The sequence below is a fragment of the Ovis aries genome, chromosome 9 (assembly GCF_016772045.2).
Source record: "Ovis aries strain OAR_USU_Benz2616 breed Rambouillet chromosome 9, ARS-UI_Ramb_v3.0, whole genome shotgun sequence".
In the NCBI taxonomy this organism is placed as follows: Eukaryota; Metazoa; Chordata; class Mammalia; order Artiodactyla; family Bovidae; genus Ovis; species Ovis aries.
The window spans coordinates 38,230,581-38,250,899 of NC_056062.1; the positions used below are offsets into that span (position 1 = coordinate 38,230,581).

At 42.5% G+C, this 20,319-nt stretch overlaps 1 protein-coding gene across 5 annotated transcripts in view; it reads right to left on the reverse strand.

The window, feature by feature from the left end:
- TOX (thymocyte selection associated high mobility group box) overlaps positions 1-13,011 on the reverse strand; it is a 309,096-nt gene extending 296,085 nt beyond the window's left edge. For all 5 annotated transcript variants that reach the window (XM_042254239.2, XM_042254237.2, XM_004011695.6 and 2 more), the window contains exon 1: positions 12,764-13,011. In XM_042254239.2, the coding sequence (XP_042110173.1) occupies positions 12,764-12,865 (102 nt within the window). In that variant the 5' untranslated portion in view covers positions 12,866-13,011. The remainder of the gene's footprint in view (positions 1-12,763) is intronic.
- Between the last annotated feature and the right edge of the window lie 7,308 nt (positions 13,012-20,319).

The window sequence follows — 20,319 nt, forward strand, 5'->3', positions numbered from 1 at the left end:
GTCAATCATGAGGAAAGCCTTTTTGACAACATTCAGTGAAGCGTACCAACTAACCGCTCAACAGGAACTTAAACAGTAACAGCTTTTGTTACTAGCAAGAACGATTTTCTTTTTTTTTTTTTTTTTTTAACCAAGATTGGGTTCAGTTTCTAAGAAATCATTATGCTCTGTATTTTATGGGCTTTCATTAAAAATGAAAATGTGTCAAGATTTTGTATAGCAAGCAACGTGATGTAATATCTAGAAAATAGGAGATACATAACAATTTCTAGCCTTTTCAACTGGGCGGGTGTGTCGGGGGGAATCTTTTAACTTTTCCTGTGTAGAACAATGAACAATGATCTTATAAAGCAGAGTTCTGGGAAGAGCTGTGACGTTTCTAATTCACTCTGAAGCTTTTTACTAGAATTTTCAAACTTTTCAAAGAGATCAGGTCTCTATCTCACTTGAAAAGTGACTGACCAGTTTATAAACCAATAGGAAAGTGACATTTTTTTAATCATAAAGAAGAATATTTAGCATGTCAGAAATACTGCATGCATTAAAGCTTTCAATTTATAGCACCCCACAGAAAATATTATGCACATAAATTCTCTACAGATGAACCCAGAAGGTGCTCTGCTCATAACTTAGTTTCTGTTGAACATCTAATCAAAGACTGTGCCCTTCGTAATAGCACATTAGTTTGCTTTAAAGTCATAAATCCATAAAAACAGGGCCCAGTAAAATTGAATACAGGATGCTTGTTAATCGGCTGCTGTGTCTGTTTTGAGCAACTAACCTTGGATTATAAATTTGAAACCAGTTAATACTATCAGATATTGAAATATTTGTCTTTTTACTTATCATGCCCTGTAACTGAGAGAGCAGATGCATTCTGACCATTAGCAGTCATGACAAATTGCCTTGCTAATGAATGTTACACACTGAAAGTGCCATAACTGATTAAACTACAATTTCCCACTACCAGAGAGAGAGAGAGAGAGAGAGAGAGAGAGAGTTGGGGACTCCAGCAGTGGGCAACTCTGATATTCTGCCAACAGGCCTTCAGGCCACTGTGTGATATTTTGAAAAACACTCTAAATTCCATATGAACAGATTCTAGAAGCCTATGTGTATACAACAGGTTTTTAAAGAACATTAGATCAAACAGCTTAGGTTGGAGCTGATGAGCCATGAAAAATGGATGCGGTTTAACTATTTGATATCTTTGCAAGTAGGTATTAAAGAATATTCTCTGGTGTGGGTTTTTTTTCCTCTCTCTCTCCTTCCCTTTCCCCGCCCCCAAAACATCGCGTGTGCTTTGCATTTCACATAAAATCTTTCTTTTGTCAGTTCCTTTGTTGGTGCAAAATTGGCAGCAGTTCAAATTCAAAGTACTCCTATTCATTTACTGACCAATGTCATTCTAGTTCACATCAGCCAGCGAGCTAAGCTCTAAAAACATAAAAGACCTGCTTCACCACTGACGAATAATGTGTACATTTTTACAGAGCTTAAACCTTAATGCTTTCCCTGAAACTAACAATACAGTATATCTTATCATTCCTTTTTCACAAGCAAGCAGCTGCTGAAACGCTTGCCACTTCAAAATATCAATTGCTTGCCAGAATTTTCCTCCACACACCCTGTCAAACTCATGTATATTGTGCAACGAAAATGGTGCAGGACGGAAAGCTAGAAATTGTGTCAAATTCTGCTGTAAGGGTATGATGTGCAAAGAACAATGTATGACAACCGTAGAGACTACAAACAATGGCACTGGAGCCAGGGACTTCATAGATCACAACTGTGCCTGTACATGTTTCATTGTAGGCATTATATATTTAAAGCATGACAAATGTACCGCCCTACATTATGTGCTACACAGAGGCTCCTCCCACAGATCGCCTTTCACGTTTCTCCTGGTGATGGAAACAGTTGAGTTTCATTTCTTTTTCTTTTCTGAAAACATTTAAGGTTCTCAAGTCCTCAAGGAAGAAGACACTCTCACACACGCACACAAGGCTATCCAAATGAATAACAGAAACCAGAAGACAATAATGCAAGATGAGAAAAGGAGATCTTGTTCACTTAACATTTTGGCTGCTGAGGACACAAAGGCAAGGATTATCTTAAACAGTAACCAAGGGGATCAAGAGAACTACACTATCACTATGCCTGTAAACTGTTGTCTGCCTAATTTTAATGCAGATAAGTGCTGGCTTATTGATTTGTGCGATTTTCTAGCAAAATGGAAATCCCACGTGAATATGTTCTTTGTGTGCAGAAAATATGGTTTAAGAAGCTTTTACTCTTATTGCTTCCCTATGCCAAAAGAACAATTAAGCAAATAATATTTCACTACTGGATCAGGTCTATAAACTAACACGGATTCCTGTCTGTTTAGACTTTAAATATCCCTTCTCATTTTCTGATTCGCTCCGTTTACTTTAAAAGCTTCTGGTTATTGAAAAGTTGTTTTTCTTCCAAACGTCTCTTCAAATAACATGTAAAATCTGAAAACAGTCTCCCTTTGGAACACATTTACTTAATTATAAAAGGGTTCATGGCTCTAACAACCTCACACTAATTCAGTCAATGACTGCAGAAAGAGAACCATGTTTATGGGAGATTAGTATGAATCTATATTCATCTCCTCCACAACCTAGCTTAGGTTACAAAACCTTTATCACCCAATTAGCTTGGTGTGGAATTAACTAACTCCAAGTTAAGGAAAACTTCAGATCAGATATGCTTTTAAGGTGTCAATAAATATTTTGGAGAGAGAATAGGCAGTTTAGGTGCTTAGGGGTGCTGACCTTTGCTGTGTTGATTAGTGGGACAATGCTACATTATTAACACACAGCAGCTGTACCTGAACTGTTGCCATGAATATAATAGCCTTTTATAGCCATCAGGGGAGTGAGGTGGGAGGCCTTTATTAACCACTAGACATGATTAGCACATTATGTGAACTTTAGTAGGCAAATTATCTCTTATTGAAATATAATGTTGGTTATAACTAGCTGTAAACATGATTTTTAAAACTTCCCAGTGAACAACTCCAGATTTTACTACCATTCAGTTCATTATTGGCCAGTAATCAATGAAAACAGGTTCTATTGGGGAATGTAGTTATGGGAACTGAATCTCCAAAAGGCAGACCTTGTCACCAAAGGCTGACTTGAAAACCGTTTGGCATTCCAAGTTCAGGGATATTAGCATACATGCAAACTTTCTCTCTTTACTTAACTCAAACTGTTCATGAACTAGAAAAGCTGCTTTGGGATTTCTCTTCTTCTTTATTTCTTTAATCAGTTCTTAAAAGATTAGTTTTGCAGGAAATTTTGGAGAGTTACCTTGAAAAATAACAGCATAATGTATTTCAAAAAGCTTAATTTGGAGAGAGAAAAAGATTATCCCATCAGCCTTAGTAACTGAACACCGTGCAGAGAGTCCATTATGAACAGTCTTTTATGCCCTGGCAGAAAGTCATTAACATAAAATAAATCATTAGCTTTGATATTAAGCTTCTACTATCTGCAGGTTTCTATGATTAATGTTCATGACTGCATCTGCCAAATGATAAAATATACTTTTTGTTGAAAGGTTATCCTGCCTCTTTATTATTAACATTTCTCTTTATACAATTGTTCCTGGCATTTTAGGTGAAGGCATATTGGTGTAGAAGGAAAGAGTTGGTTTTTTACAAGGGCTTGGAGATGCCAATGCATGTAACACTTTATCCATCATTTTTCAAATTAACCATTTAATTGAGTTAAAGGACTTAAGAATATCAGGTGGTGCACAGACATGCTTTCAGTGTAATTGGACTATCTTTAGATCCAGTTGGTCCATTGTTTAATTAATCTTGCACATTATATTGCCCATCTCTGGCCCATATATCAGAGGAAGGGAGTGAGGGGCAAGCTTAGACCCCTGAAGTCAGGAACTACAAGAGGTCATTTCCCTCTGGAGCAGGCATTCTCAACTTTATTTTATCTCCTTACACTGCACCATAGACAACAGATTCCATCCTAACATCTCTCATTAGGTGCACTGACTCACAATGTAGAAAGCGAAAAAGACACTCCCTGGGGGCTTATCAATATCTGAGAGAAGGAGATTACAGGCTGTACAGACACACACCTCATTTTCCCCAATTCACCTCTGACCCGCTAGAAAGGTTATTCCTTTTGCTCCTTTCCTGAAAGAATCACTAATCTACGACTTTGGGAGAAAAAGTCATTCCACTAAGGTAGCAGAAATAGAAGGAATGGGCTTAGAATACAGTATTTTTCTAAGGTCTATCATGGCTTGAATTTTTGAACATCTTTTCTCACATGGTTTCAAAATAATCTACCGCTGTTGACCCCTTGAGGCTCCTAAGGGTGCCTTGATACAAACATAAGTTATTTCCTCTAGTGGATGCAGGCAAGATTGGGACACAGGTGGATGAAAGATTTTTAGTTATCAGAACTTTTACCAGACATAGAACAGAGTCAGGCTTCTAAACAGAATGGGAAACAAGTAGAGGGAACCATATCCTTTCAGGGTTATATTTATTTTGCCTAGGGGGTAAGTCAACACAGGTTCAAGAGCTCAGGTTTTATCTGAAATCTTCAACAAGTCTTTTCTTCAGAGAGGCCTAGGGTTTTCCTCAGAAAAGATCCAGTTCTTTAGTCTTATTAAGGTATAATTTGCCCAATTAAAGCCCTATCATGGTGAAAAACTGTCACATGTGAAATATGGCTAGGTTTCTTAAAAAGGAGTGGTAATGAGGCATTCCTGCTAGCTAGTATGATTGCCTTTGTTGTTGTACAGCGATTCTGCCACTTATGGTAAACTCTCAGGCATTTATGGGAAGAAATATATCCAGGACAATGTGAAACACAGTAAAACACATGCTCACTCAACACATACACACACACATGTGCATGCGTGCCTGCATGCCAATTTCTCTACCAGGTAACTAACTTCCAGAGAGGGGCTCAAAGACTTGAATGGACAAGTATTCCATGCAGCAACTGATAGTGTTATAACTGTGGATCAGATACACGTAACTTATAAGCCCACATAGTAACTCAAAACACTTTTATATTTTCTTGGCCACTAGCAAAGCTTGTTACCAACCAACCATGGCACTAGTTTATTTAGGAGTCCTTTCAAAACAGCTTCATAAAAGCACATAACTCAAGAATGAAAACCAATAAATACTTGGCTAAAGCTGAACCATTAAAAACTCCAAAGTGAAAAATGGACAAACAGAAAAGCATTGAGAGTGACACGGGTTTCATGACCTTTGTTAGCATAAAAATAAATCAGTGATAATGTTTCATAAATACAATGGAAATCTGAAGATAGATTTTAAAAGTCAGGCAAACTCTCACTGTAGATCAAATAAAGAGATCTGGGGAAATATCGGTACCTCTTGATAGAACAGGGGGTTTCTTTCTGGCATCACCCCTCCTCCGATCTTTTTGCTGCATCCAGGCACAGAGCAATATAACATTCTCATTTTCAAAATGAATGCTATAGGGAGGAACATGTTATAACCAGGAAAGACTCATTTCAGGTTAATGTGAATTCCATGTCTCAAAGTTTTATGGAAGAACTGCTATAATTAACAGTCTGTTGGCACTTCCATTATAAACCACATTTCTAAGCAGTTTATAACTCAACTGTTTTTAATGAGAAATTACTCTTTAGGATGAAACTTGGCATGCATGGTTTAAAACAAAAAAATGCTCAACTTCATTAGGGTAGATATATGCTGTAGCATCTTGGTAGGTTGCTTTCCTAGCAGGACAGTCCATTTAACACAATTCACTATCTACTGCTGGCCCTTGGAGACCACAGGCTATCTGATTCTGGGAAGTACATCTTCAAAGAAAATGATCAATTGAATAATAGTTGTTCTTGGGCCTCCTCAGGGGCCTGGGCCCAGAATTCCCCTCGGATACCAAAATCTGAAGTTTCTCAAGTCCTTATATAAAGTGATACAGTATTTGCATGTAACCTACATACATCCTCTGTTACTTTAAATCATCTCGGGATTACTTATAATGCCTAATACAATGTAAATGCTATGCTAATAGCTGTAGGCACTATGTAAATGATATGTAAATAGTTGCTGCTGGTGCAGGGCAAATTCAAGTTTTGTTTTCTGAAACTTTCTGGGATTCTCCATACCGCCCCCACCCAAATATTTTCTGTCTGAAGTTGGTTGACTTGCCAATGCAGAACCTGCATACATGGAGAGCTGCGTGCATGCATGCTCAGTTGTGTCTGACTCTTTGCGACCCCATAGACTACAGCCCATCAGGCTCCTCCATCCACAGGATTCTCCAGGCAAGATTATTGGAGTGTGTTGTCATTTCCTTCTCCAGGGGATCTTCCCAACCCAGGCATTGAAGCAGCATCTCCTACATTGCTGGTGGATTCTTTACCACTGCACCACCTGGGAAGCCCATGGAAAGCTGATGTATATTAATAACATGAAAATGGAAATAAATAAGAAAAAAGAAACTATCTTTAAGACTGGTAAAAGTAAACATTCCCATGTTAAAATTTTGTTTAAATTCAGTTAAACAAGGCAGCTTTCATACATTCAGATGCTTCATTGGGAAGCTTCTTGCAGCCAAGATTATAACTATGTCTTTGGGGCCCACCAGTATTTATAATTATGGTGTATCACAATGTTGTTTTCTCCTAAAGATATACATGTTAGATTCTTATATTTGGCTATATACAACATAAGTTTTATCTTTAACAGTTGATCCAATATTTTTAAAATGCAATTGTTCATAACAGTTCATTGAGTCATGATAAGTACATTACTTTTCCTTGAAAAATATAAGTTAAATATTCTACCTTATGACTTCTCAGAAACCTTGAGATTCACCTTTGGATAAGCTAAGATGGAGGATGACAAGTTACCTAAAAGTGATTAAATAGGTTCTTCATTTCCAACCATTCCCATCTTAGTTATCTATGTACATGCTGATGAGAACACATAAACATGCCAACCCATATAATCACTATAAGTGTAACTACCTAACTTACCATGTGCAACTAAAGATCAGAAGATCATAGTCCCACTTTCATACTATTTTAGAGTCTAAATTAAGATTTCTCACTGATAAGGGATATTCAAGGAGCTGATCCCAAGCTCTAGATACACTGTGCCTAAAATGTGCTAGAAGAAAGGAACAGTGAGAGCTTAGAAATACCCACCATGGCTTTCCTCTCAGAATCACATCTGTTTTCTTAGTCTACTATTCTATGACCCTAGGTCATCCACTCAGCTGGGGAAAAGGACAGCAGCCTAGTTGTGGACCTAAGAAGTGGACCTGGGCCTACGGACTGGAAGTTTCCAATTTCTGTGCCCCAAAAAGGTCAAGTACTGGGAGAAGGATGGACTTGCTAACACGGCTTTGATGGCAATGGTGACAATGAAGATAGGCACCAAAGGCGGCCAAGATGAACACAATGGTGAGCCAAGGATCTGAGCAGAGGGCGTTCAGGTGAGAAAATATAAACCGTTCACGTTCAGACCCAGACTGGGAAGGAGAAAAGCAGGGGAGGGGGAGTTGTTCCAGGACTGGGAGTGTTTGGAAAGGGGATGAGGAGGAGGTAGGGAGGAAGCACCAGACACAAAGACAGACCAGATGCTGAGGGCAGGCTTCCATCAAGATAGGAGGATCTCCAGTAGTAGAGAAATATCCCCAGGTCTTTTTCAGCTTTCTAGTAAGTTAGCAAAATGTTGGAAAGCACGAGAATAAGTCATCTTTCATGGTAAGGTTTCCTCTGTGCCCACTGCCCCAGCCCCCTAACCTACCCCTTCTTGAATTGAGCCCATCACACAAAAAAAGTATGACCACAAGACATAGCCCCACACACCAAAACCAACATTTGAGACCCATTCTGGTCCTAAGAAAACCACTGTTAACTTGGAACTTTCCCTGCTTCTTTCAGATTCAAGTGCCTTACATTTTTCTCCGTTCTCAGTCCCTTGCAATCACGTCACTTATAAAAACAACAATAAGCAGCTGATGAGATAATATTTAAGTATTAGTTTAGTTTTCCCAGCTAAGAGAAATATCAAAATGCTCCTTAATATCATCACGCAGTAATTTTAAAATAAATGGTAAAATGTGAGAATAGTAAATAATGTAAACTATTTTAAAAATAACATTATGAGCTCCAAAGCTCAAAACTAAAATTTTTGCATAGACATTTAAAATTGGAGTTTATGACACTGAGATATCCCACAAAATCAAGATATTAATAGCTACATTTGAGGTTTTAGTATGACATCTGACTTAGTGGCCAAAACCATATGATTGCTTAGCTCAAAGCTCTTACCTATAAATTTAGTTAAAACATATTTAAAGACCTCAAAACTTACAAAAGATGCCAGCTTAATAAAACTCCCATGGGAGTTTTAATTACACTAATGATGTTCAAACTATGAATTTCCCAAAGTCCTAGAAGTTATGGGGGTAGGGAAGGAACTAACCAAGCATGATGCTCTAAATTGCTTATAATCCTCCCCCTCCCTCCTCTCTCCCCTCCTCCTCCTTTTTCTTACAGTTATTAAAGCAGAAATAATGACTCCATCATAATGTGCTTGCAAATCCTGTATTTTAGGAAGGGTGAGTTTTGCTACATTAAAGAAAACACATAATACTCTAAACAGGAAAATAAGCTTGAAGGAGATTCTGCAGAGATGACAATGAATCTTGTTTTTCTCAGAAGTCATCAAATGTCTACTGTTAGATCTGACATTTTAAGTGAGAGTTCATCACAAACAGGTTCTTCCTCCTATGTTTATGTGAAAAGATGATACATTTTCCTTCCTCATTTCAATGACAAAAGCCCAATATTCCAAACGCCCATTATTTTTCACTCTGTATACAGCCAGTATTAAGCATGGGTTTGTGTTATGAACTTCCTTGTGTCTAAATCAGTCAAAGAAAGATTCAGGGCCTGATTCCACAAAAGCAACCGCTGAGAACAGTAAAGACCATTATTTCCTCTCCCACTGCTGGCAGAGGTCAGCATCCCTGTCATTAGCCATGTCATAACATAATTGTATTACTACTCCTTATGTGGGCAGATACTGAGCAATAACTGAACACATCACATCATTGCAGAAATGAAAAAGTGCCACTTCTTTGTCCCAATTTAGCATAAAATCAGTGAAAACAATCTTCAGAAATGACACTGCACTAGAAACTGAAAGGAACTGTTATTACTCTGTGGGTATATATTTAAACTAATGTTCTGACATCTTCAACTAGAACAAAAAAGAGGACTCTATTTTACTACTGAACTCCAATTGGGAGTGCCTATAATCCAATTTCTTTTGGTAATATTCAGTTCAATTAAGGGATACAATGTTACTTAAAATAGCCTTCATCAGATGAAACTCCAGTATGGTACCCATCTCTCAAAGTCTCAAACAAAGCCATGCTTTAAGTTGCCAGAGGTAAACAGTGTTACTTTGAGCCTACATGTTCCTGTCCAGTCTACGAGTTACACTGCTCTTTCAAAGGCTGACCTAAATACAGCAACATGCCATCCAGTTCTGGCTGTTTGTATAAGAAGAGACGCTTCGCACAGTTGCCATAACTAACATCGATGTATTGTTCTCACTTTTCTCCCCCAATGGGCTCTGTGAAAACAGAGGCCACTCTGCCTGATGATGTGCTCATAACCGAACGTGTTCTTGCAACAGAGCGATACTAAATTAAACTGTTTTCCAAAAAACTGCCCCTCCAGAGTTTATTAACTGAACAATATAAGTAGTGTTTTGGCAATCTATAGAGCAGCAGTGCTGGAGAATGTCAGCAAAGTAAAACAACCTCGTTTTAGTTTAGAAAAGCTCCAGGAAGAGGATATTCATTTTCTGGATTAGGGTCTCTCCTGACATTGAAAAAAATAATGTCACTGCAGAAAGTCTAGTCACAGTGCGTGGTGCTGAAGCACAGAAAGATACTGGTTTCTGCTGGGATTTAGCAAACTGACTTCAGTAAAGTGTCGACAGATTTCAAATAAAGACAATTAGTAATTTATGATCTTATCATCCTACTGAAAACAAATAGCCTGACAAAGTGACTGTTCCGTGTAATCAACTACACACTAGTGACACCTCTGAAAGAGACAAGGTTTACTTTGCAATCTTCTCTCTTTGGGGGGAGTCAGAGCTAACTTGTTTTTACTAATGTAGATAAAGATTATTTCACCTCTTTCAAACTTCTGTCCACCTTTCAGATCCCTGCAAATCTACTTGAGTCACTGCAAAAATGAACACTGGCTGACTACACTGTAAGCAGCTCAAACTGTGGAACCGGACAGAAATTTTGTGCCAATGCTAATCACGGTGGAGTAGAAAACATTAGTGCCAGGGCTTTCTGGGGCCTAGCAAATCTACTCAGTACTCTAAATATAATCAAGAATGAGTGACAAATATAGTTGATAGACTGCTACCCAGAGAAGGGCAGGAGCAGACATCCTGAGGCAAACATTTCCATGAAGTCTCTTCCTACTATGAAAAGTGTATCTTATGACTGTGCATCTTTAAAAATCCATTATTCCCTGAATAAGTAAAATAGAAGACTTGCATCCAGTCTATAGAAAGGGTGGCTAATTTGCATTTAAAAAGAACAGTTTGCTCCCTGTACATGGGGTGACTTAAAAGGAACTTCAATGAGCTAGTAAAAAAAAAATTCTGAAGACTTTCTAAATTAATTTATTCAATGCACAGTACAACCCACTAAAATTATTTAAAGCACTTAATTGGAAAATGATTTAATATATTGGACCAATTCTTGATTTTCCAAAGCATTTAACTTTCAAATTAAATCTGACCCTCCTATCAGTAGAATGACGAGTGAAATGTGTATCTAAGACATTATAAAACCACAGATAAACTTTATAAGATTTGTCCAGTTTCAGTGACAAAATGTTTCTGACCTTTTGGTTCCAATTACTACTGCGGAATAGGTCTTTGCTATCAAGAATGCTGCTGCCTTTCTATTATTTTTGTCAGTAGTCGTGTTATATGCAAAAATAAAATGTTACATACACAAAACACCTCCTTGTTAAGGCAAACCAGACTTTAGAGTAAAAGAGCTATGTTACCAACAAATAATGAAACTTCATCACAGAAACTTCTCTGGTCAAAGTTCCCTTACCCTCCAACTTGTCCCTAGCTACAGAGCTGCTTCCTGCGGGATGAAAAGCCCTTCTACCTTGCCCAAGACTAGATTCCTCTGGTTTCTAACTTGCCTAGACATCATCAACACACACACGTTGGTCTTACACACTGTACACAGGGCATCAGGGAACTTCTCCGCGGGATGAGATAACTCACAGCTCTGTGGGGTGTGTGTCTGGAGGGTGTCTGGAGTGTGAGTGTGAGTGTGTGTGTGTGTGTGTGTGTGTGTGTGCGCGCGCGCGCGCGCGAGCCAGTGCGCGCGCGCCTGGACCGACCAGGACTCGGAGTTGCGAGTCTGCAGCGTGCTGGGGCCCGGGGGCTGAGGTTGAAACGCGCTAAATACCTCCGGATCACGTAAAATAGCTGCTTGATGATAACTCGCCACCGGGCAAATGTTACCAGTCCCAACGCTCTATCCAGTGGAATTCACCGAGAGGCCGACACGGAATTGCTGGCAGAGGCACGGTGTCCACCGAGCGGGAGCTGGGCGTCTAAACCGCTCGCCCAGAGTCTCAGAGAACTCAATTCTCCCCGCCACGTTTCACCGGGCGGGACTGCTTAGACTTGTCCAAAAAGCCCGAGGCGAGGACAGCCGTGGCCCTGCGGCTGCTCTCGGACCTGGTCCCCCACGCGTCCTCCTTCCGGGAGGTGAGAGTTCGGGAAAGCTTAGGAGTCGCCCCCTTCCTATGTACCCACAGACTGTTCCATCCTTGGGACAAGCGGAGCTCCGCAGAAACCCCGCTCACTCTCCCGGCCAGCTTCGCCCCGGGCCCCCGCGGCCTGGGCACCTGAGGTCCCCGGGCTTTGGGTACAGTCCAGTTCGGGACCTGTTCGCGTCCCGCAGCGAGTACTGCTGCTCCGAACATGAACGCGGCGCGCCCGCCCAGTTCCTAACAAACTCGCGGTTTCTGCGCGCACCTCCGGGCGGGAGCTGTCCCCGGGACCCGGCGCTCCCGCGGCACCCCGGCCTGCAGACCCGAGCCCGGACACTGGGCTCTGCCGCCGATCGGCTTCGGGAAAACAAAAGAGTTGCGGAGCGCCGTTCCCTGGCGGGGGGCGTCTCCGGGTCCCTGGCACCCCGACTCCCAGCGGCTCCCCTGGCAACTAATCCCGGGCCGGGAAGCGGTGCCACGAGCCCCCACAGCCCGCACAGGAGCGAAGGAGGGAGAAGGGGAAACGAGAAAATCAACGGAATTCTCTCTCTGCCTGCGTTCCGGGACCCCAGACACACCCCCCAAAGTATTCTGCGGATCTTTCTTAATTTTTCCCCCCCCCCCCCAGCGCCCGTGGCAACCCTAGGCAGGGCTACTGAGTCGCGATCAACGGGAAGGGAACGATGGAGCAAAGCGCGTCACTTTCCGCACCACTGCGGTGCAGGGCAAAGCCGGGAGCTGCTCCGCAAAACTGACTCCCCGAGCGCACGCCCCGGCAGCCGCGGGGCTGCGAACCGAGCGCGCCCGGGAGACCGGCCTCCGCGGCCGGCCGGCGGGTCTGCCGCCGCCCCCCTCCCGGGACCAAGCAGCCAGAACGCGGCGGAAACAAAAGCAGAGCGTTCACCTTGTTGCAATAGTAGGGGTCCAGGCAGGGAGAGGGTCCCAAACAGGGCGCGTCGGGCGCAGCGGCGGGCTGGGCTGGAGGTGGATAAAATCTTACGTCCATTTCACTCTCACATCAAGCAAACTCCTTTTCTGTGCCTTAAAAAAAAAAAAAGTGTCCAGCAAAACAAGCTTAGACGGAACAGAGAGAGGTGTCTGGACTCAGGAGTAAAAGAAACACCTTCCTTCCCTCACATCCGTTTGTGGTTTGTTTAAGAAGAAGAGGAGAAAAAAAAAAAAAAAAGAAAGAAAGAAAAAAAAAAAAAAAGAGGGGGGAAAAGCGCTCAACTCTCCCCCAAGCCGCGGCGCGCACCCGTCGGCGCCGAGCGCGCAGCCCGCTCCGCCGCCGGGCAGGTAACTTCATGCGCTCATTGTCCCCCCGCCCGCGTCCCCTCCCCGCCTCCCGCGCCCCTCGCCGCCCGGCACACGCGCTCGGGCTCTAGGTCCTGGGCGTTTTATTGAAGTCTCTGAGTTGCTCTGCTTGGAGTTTATTTTCTCCACCTTGGAGGCCTGGAATGGGGTGGGGAGGACCGGAGAGGGGGACAGGGCGGTGTGTGTGTGTGTGTGTGTGTGTGTGTGTGTGTGTGTGTGTGTGTGTGTGTGGTGTGTGTGGTGTGTAGAGGGGGGCGGTGAGCGCCCCGGGCCCGGTGGGGTGGGGTGCGCGGCGGGACGCGGGCTGCTGGCGGCCCAATGGCGAACGCTCGGGGCCGGGGGCCGGAGGAGGGTGGAGCGGAGAAGGACCAGGAAAGCGCGTCTGGGCCCCGGGAAGCCTCCGCTGCGCCCGGGCCGCGGTCTCCTGGCAGCGGCGCGACGCACACAAAGGGGCCGGCGAGCCCAAGCCCGAGGCGGCCACGGGGCCCGGCGGGGAGCACGCAGCCAGGGGGCGCTGTGGCCCATCCCGCTCCGCGGCCCCGCCCCCGGCCCCGCCCCGCTCCCGCCGCCCCCGCTGCGGCCGTCCCCACCTCTCTCAGGCGCCCAGCACCTCTAGCCGCGCGGCCATCCCCACCCAGCGTTCGCTCCCTACCCCAGTTCCCGCTCTTGGGTGGAGGTGACTGCTCCTGCCTGCACCACTGTGGGGGCCGGGAACCCTCGGGGAGCGCCAACCCTCTGCGCGCTCTAACTGGTCTTCTGTCCCAGGGACCCCGAGGGAAGGCAGGATGGATGGGCTGTAAGAGTCTCCGTTCTCTTGCTGGTTTCTGCCTCCAGCCCTCACCTTCCCCTGGTCTCTGCCCCACTGCAGGGTTAGCGAAGGCTAAGGCTGCGTTGTTGTTGTTGATGTTCAGTCGCTCAGTCGTGTCTGCCTCTTTGCCACCCCGTGGTCTGCAGCAGGCCAGGCTTCCTTGTCCATCACCAAACGCCCAGAGCTTGCTCCAACTCATGCCAGTTGAGTCAGTGATGCCCATCTCCTCCTCTATCCTCTACTCCTCCTGCCTTCAATCTTTCCCAGCGTCAGGATCTTTTCCAGTGAACTGGCTCTTAGCATTGGGTAGCCAAAGTATTGGAGCTTCAGCTTCAGCATCAGTCCTTCCAATAAATATTCAGGGTTGATTTCCTTTAGGATTGACTTGTTTGATCTCCTTTCGGTCCAAGGGACTCTCAAGAGTCTTCTCCAACACCACAGCTTGAAAGCATCAGTTCTTAAGCACTCAGCCTTCTTTATGGTCTAAGTCTCACATCCATACATGACTACTGGAAAAACCTCAGCTTTAACTCTACGGACCTTTGTTGGCAAAGTGATGTCTTTGCTTTTTAATATGTTGTCTAGGTTTGTCTAGTATAAGGAAGGATAAAATGAACATCCCTTGAGGTCTATACATGGCTCCTTTAGGAACATTTTGTTAGGCATTGCTTTATATTTCTTACATCATTTTCATCTTAAGTTATTGTTTTCTTTCTTCCCTCATCATATTTTACGTGGCAAGAATACAGCTTCCTCTCTACCGCCAGATTAACACGGTGTGAATTGGTATACGGAGAGAGAACTGTAAGATAAAAGAATTTTTCTCTACTGGATTCAGAAGAACCTCTGTGTTTCCAGATCCTTCAAGGAGTGGTTGATCGGTCATATGTGATGATGTCTCCATAAAAATCCCAAAGGTCAGGGTTCAGAGAGCTTCCAAAGTGGTGAACAGTAGAGGTGCTGGCCTCTCTCATACCTTGCCCTCTGTAGGTCTTCCATCTATTTGTTCCTCTGTGTCCTTTATTATACCCTTATATAATCAAGTGATAGACAGTAAGCCAACATTTTCCTGAGTTCTGTGAGCCACTCCAGAAAAGTAATCAACCCCAAGGAGGTGCCATAGGGACCCCTGATTTATAACTGATTGGTCACAGGCGGTCCAGTAGCTCAAGACTGCGTTCACAACGCAGGAGACCTGATTTCCATCGCTGGGCAGGGAGCTGGATCCCACATTCCACAACAAAGATCAAAGATCTTGTGTCCTGTAACTAAGACCTGGTACAGTGAAATAAATACTTTTTTTAAAAAGTGTTATGTGCCTGCCTGGATAAAGGGGGAGGGGGCTGGTGGAGAAGGGATACATATATATGTATGGCTGAGTCCCTTAGCTATTCACCTGCAGCTACCAAAACATTGTTAATCAGCTGTACTCCAATACAAAGTAAAAGTTTGAAGTTTGAAAAACAGAAGAAGCACAAGTAACAACCTAGACTTGCAACTGGAAGTGTGTATGTCTTGGGGGGCAGGGTGTTGGGGGGCAGTCTTGTGGGTCTGAGCCCTTACCCTGTGGGTTCTGATGTTATCTCCAAGTACATAATGGCAGAATTGAGTCCAATTGTAGGACACCTAGCTGGTGTTACAAAATTGCTTGATGTGGAGAAAACCCACACGTCTGGTGTCAGAAGTGTTGAATGTCTAGTAGTGTAAGAGCAAAGGAGAAAGACAGGAAGCAGATCAAGTTTTTCCCAACTCAGGTACGAATTTGAGCTGTTGGCAAAAAAAATTTTAAGTTCTTAGCTCTAATCACTCATATATAGAGAGTAGACCAGGAGTGTCATCTCCGTGCAATCTGAAAAAATACTCTCTTGATAATGCTCCACCCAGGATCGGTCATGATCGTGTCCCAAATGGGTGGGTATACTTCCACCAAGAAAAACTTGGGGAAATTTGAAAAGCAAGACCTCTGAGTAAATCTTATTGATTTGAAAGATAAAATAGTAGAGGATCATTATAACTTTTAAAAGAAAACCTTTTTTATTTTATGTTGGAGTTTAGCCAGTTAATAATGTTGTAATAGTTTCAGGTGGACAGTAAAGGGACTCAGCTATACGTATACACATATCCAATCTCCCCCAAATTCCGGCCCAGTCATTACATTACTTTTCAATTTCTGCGGCATTTAACTCTATGTCATGGCTTTTTGTTGTTGTTAGTCGCTAAGTCATATCTTGACACTTTTGTGACCCCATGGACTGTAGCCTGCTGGGCCTCTCTGTCCATGGGATTTCCCAAGCAAGAATACTGGAGTGGGTTACCATTTCCTTCTCCAGTGGATCTTCCTGACCCAGGGATCAAACTCCTACATAGTCTCCTACAGTAGCAGCAGATTCTTTACCACTGAGCTTCCAGTGAGGCACTCATTTATTTGTCCATTTATTCACACATGTGTGCATTCTGCATCAAAGGTTTATGAGCTGGGGGGAAAGCACTATGCTGTATGTTGTGTGTAGGTTAACATATAAAAACAAATTACTTTAAAACACTTTCGTCTTTAAATGACTTTAGAGTCTTACAGTGTTTCCAGTACTGTCTGTTCAGTGAAATCACCTTAGAAGCTTCAGAAAATACTTGTGCCTGGGATCCTCCTGCAAAGAATCTGATTCAGTTCATTTGGGGTAGGGCCTCGGCATAGGACTTAATAAAAGCTCTCAGCTTTTAAAAAGATTGAGGCCAGTTGATCTAGAAGGAAAGATAAGATGGGCAGAGAGGGAATGTTAAATATTTTAGTAAATAAAATTGACTGGCTGCATTTTTCTTGGGGTTGAAAATCACAAGCGGACACTGGGGACGCTGACTCCCAGGATCCTGCGCTGCCTTTCAGAGACTGTGGCAACAAAACATGAGTGAATTGTTGAATAGTTCAGACTACCACTTGGTCATCTGAACTAGGAATTTTACATACCTCATTACCAGAAAATAGGCTTCCCAGTGGCTCAGTGATAAAGAATCTGCCTGTGATGCAGGAGACGTGGGTTTGATCCCTGGGTTGGGAAGATCCCCTGGAGAAGGAAATGGCAACCCAGTCCAGTATTTTTGCCTGGGAAATCCCATGGACAGAGGAGCCTGGCAGGCTACAGTCCATGGTGTCACAAAAGAGTCAGACATGACTGAGCAACTGAGCCTGTGCACCAGAAAATATGTGTCTATAGGCAAAACATCTCCCCACTAGAATTGATGTAATAACATGGATAGCTGCAATTTATAAAATGCCTCCTCTATCATAGACCTGGTCCTCATTTTTATACATTTAACTTCACTGTCTCATTTAGTTTTACAAATGACATTGGAAACCCTAACCAGTAATTACAAACCACACTTAGCATTTGATTTGGTTCTCTAAACATTACCCATCATCATTTTAATTATGGTTTCATACATTGTAATGTTTTCAAATTTGCAGTTGCTTTCCTTGACCACATTTTATGTTTACTGATTCTTTGTACTATGCTAAGTCCTAAATCTTGAAGTAATATCTCCAAATTACACACAAGATGTGTTACTTTAGGGAAAATATCCCCTAGAAAGTTCATCCTATCCATGATATATTAGAGTTTTATTAGAAATTATTCAACAACAAAGTGGTACTTCCTAAGGGACATTTTTTGTTAGTTTGGGCAGTTAGTTTTTCTTTCAGGAAGATCCCCTGGAGATGGAAATGGCAAACCACTCCAGTATTCTTGCCTGGGAAATCCCATGGACAGAGGAGCCTGGCAGGCTATAGTCCACCACAGGGTCGCAAAAGAGTCAGACATGACTTAGCAACTAAACAACAACCACCACCACAACAGACTATCTCTATAGATCGACTATGAAAAACATCTTGTAGGAATTCATTTTGAAATATCAGATTTTAAAGCTAAAATGGAAGTATGCCATACTTTATAACCAAATTAATATTCAGTCTTTCACTGGCCTCTTATGGAAGGGTGAGTTTTCCTGCAAAGCTAATGCCTCAATCTCTCCTATAGAAGAAAATCCTCATTTTTTAAAAAGACCATTCGTTTGAACTTCATTGGGCCACCTTCTATTTTAACCTATCTCATTATGCACACATATATAGATTGACCTTCCTAACAAGGTTATGGGGTGAAATAGCTATGCTTGTCTCCTTAGAACCTACAGTCCTGAGTCCTACATGTTTTAAAGTTTCAGAAAACATCATTAAGGGTTTTGTTGGGAAAGGTTTACATTCTCTCAACTTGCCAGTTAGAATTTAGTGTTGTCCAGAGTCATTCACTATTTTCGAAAGTAATTTAAATGTAAACTAGGCTGATATGCAATACGTAATATAATGCCACAAGAGAACACAAAGTACTGAAGTTTATTTCCTGGGGAGACTAGTGAGAAATGACTAGACTGGAAGCCTTTCAACCAGAAAATAAAGGATTTTGGAATGATGAGGAAAGTTTGAAGGAAATGATAGAGGGTCCACAGATACCTCACATGGTACTCAATGACTCATAAAATGCAGTATTTTTTACATAATATGGGAAGTGCGCCATGCTTGTACATCTCACCATTGAGTCTGGTACAGTACTTTGATCTTCAACAATATACAACATTTGTGGCATAATAGCCATAATAGGACTATTCAGCTATTTCGCACGGCAATAATCCAGTCCTCTCTCATCAGGATAAACTGTGAGGACAAATCCTTTCAAAATCAGAATTAGTTCCTTGTAGAAGAGGGAGGCTACAATTATCCTTTAAATAGGAGCAGCTGCAACATGGTATCGGCCTGGAGCGTGGCAGTGAAGTGTTTTTCCAATGCAATTAAATGGATTTTTTTTAATGCAAACTAATGTTCTATGAAAAGTCAACTGCAAGGTGAGTAGGTGTGGAATTGCTGAGATGAAAGGAACAAGCATGTTGCTTACCTGAGTTAATATCACTACCTTGGTAAGTGATAGTTTGCTGCAAACAAATTATCAAGGCTCCTACTTTCCCATGAAGTGGGCCCACATGGGGACCAGAGTAAACACAAAGGAAAGATAATTCTGGTTCACTTGTACACTGCTGCTGCTGCTGCTGCTGCTAAGTCGCTTCAGTCGTGTCCGACTCTGTGCAACCCCATAGACGAGAGCCCACCAGGCTCCACCATCCCTGGGATTCTCCAGGCAAGAACACTGGAGTGGGTTGCCATTTCCTTCTCCAATTCACTTGTACACTCTGTGTCTTATTTTGAAATGTGTTCAAAGCTACATTTTGTTATTGTTGCTTTTCCAAAAGATATGATGAATCAACATCAACATTTTGATTTAAACAAGAAAGGGAGCCCTTGGATGGGAAAATATAAATACAGGACTTAATGCTAGCCAGCGGCTACCTCCATGGCAAGACAAAGAGGGAAGGGCACTTCAGTTTTGATCATAAAGATAATTAAAGGATTGGAAAATAAGATCTTTAAGCAAGATGAAAGGACCGGAGAGGGTAATATTGAGGGGCAATGTAATATCTTCAAATTGTGTATCTTCAGAGTTCTTTCAGAACCTCCGCTGGAGATATGACATGAGGAATTGTATGTAATTCTAGAACAGTGAGCATTTCATCTCACGTGAAAAAAATTTCCCCCAGTGATCCTGAATGTACTGCCAAAAGAGAGTATGAGCTCTCCTTAGGACTGATTTTAAAATCTTAGTACCCAATGAACACTTGTCAAGTCACCCAAGCATCTCCTGACACCCCTCCTCTTCTTGAAATGTTCCTTCTTTATAAAAGACCCAGTGGGCAGAGGGTTTGAACTTAACTCTAATTATCTGAAGGGTTTCCGTGCTCATAAATTTTAGATAGGATAAAGTTCAGCCAGACAATGAACCAAGATGTCTCCCGTGGCTCTTTGAGATCTGAAAAATGCTTTCTTTAATGTTAGTTCTCGTTCCTGAGTATTGTCAAGGACATTGGTCACAAAGGAAAATAGCAACATCTGATTTTGTAGGCAAAATTTAAGATGTGATGTAAAACTAGGCATTACAATCTTTAATACACTTTTAGAAGTTTACTTTTTTTCAAAGAACACTCTCACATGAGAGAGATGGCCTTTTAAAATGATCCCTGAGCCAAAGATGAGAGAAAAGGAATCCTCCCACTTCACTAGACTGGATTATAATGCGTAGCCTTCAATTCACTAATTCAAAAATCACACATTTTCAAGATAGCAAGAGACTCTTCAGCTCCAAGTTAGGCTGATGGTGGCTGCCAAATCCCTACTCCTCCCATGAAATCTTCCAGGGTTGATTAGGAAAGTGACTCTACCCTCAACCTGCCCTGTTTCCACAGGT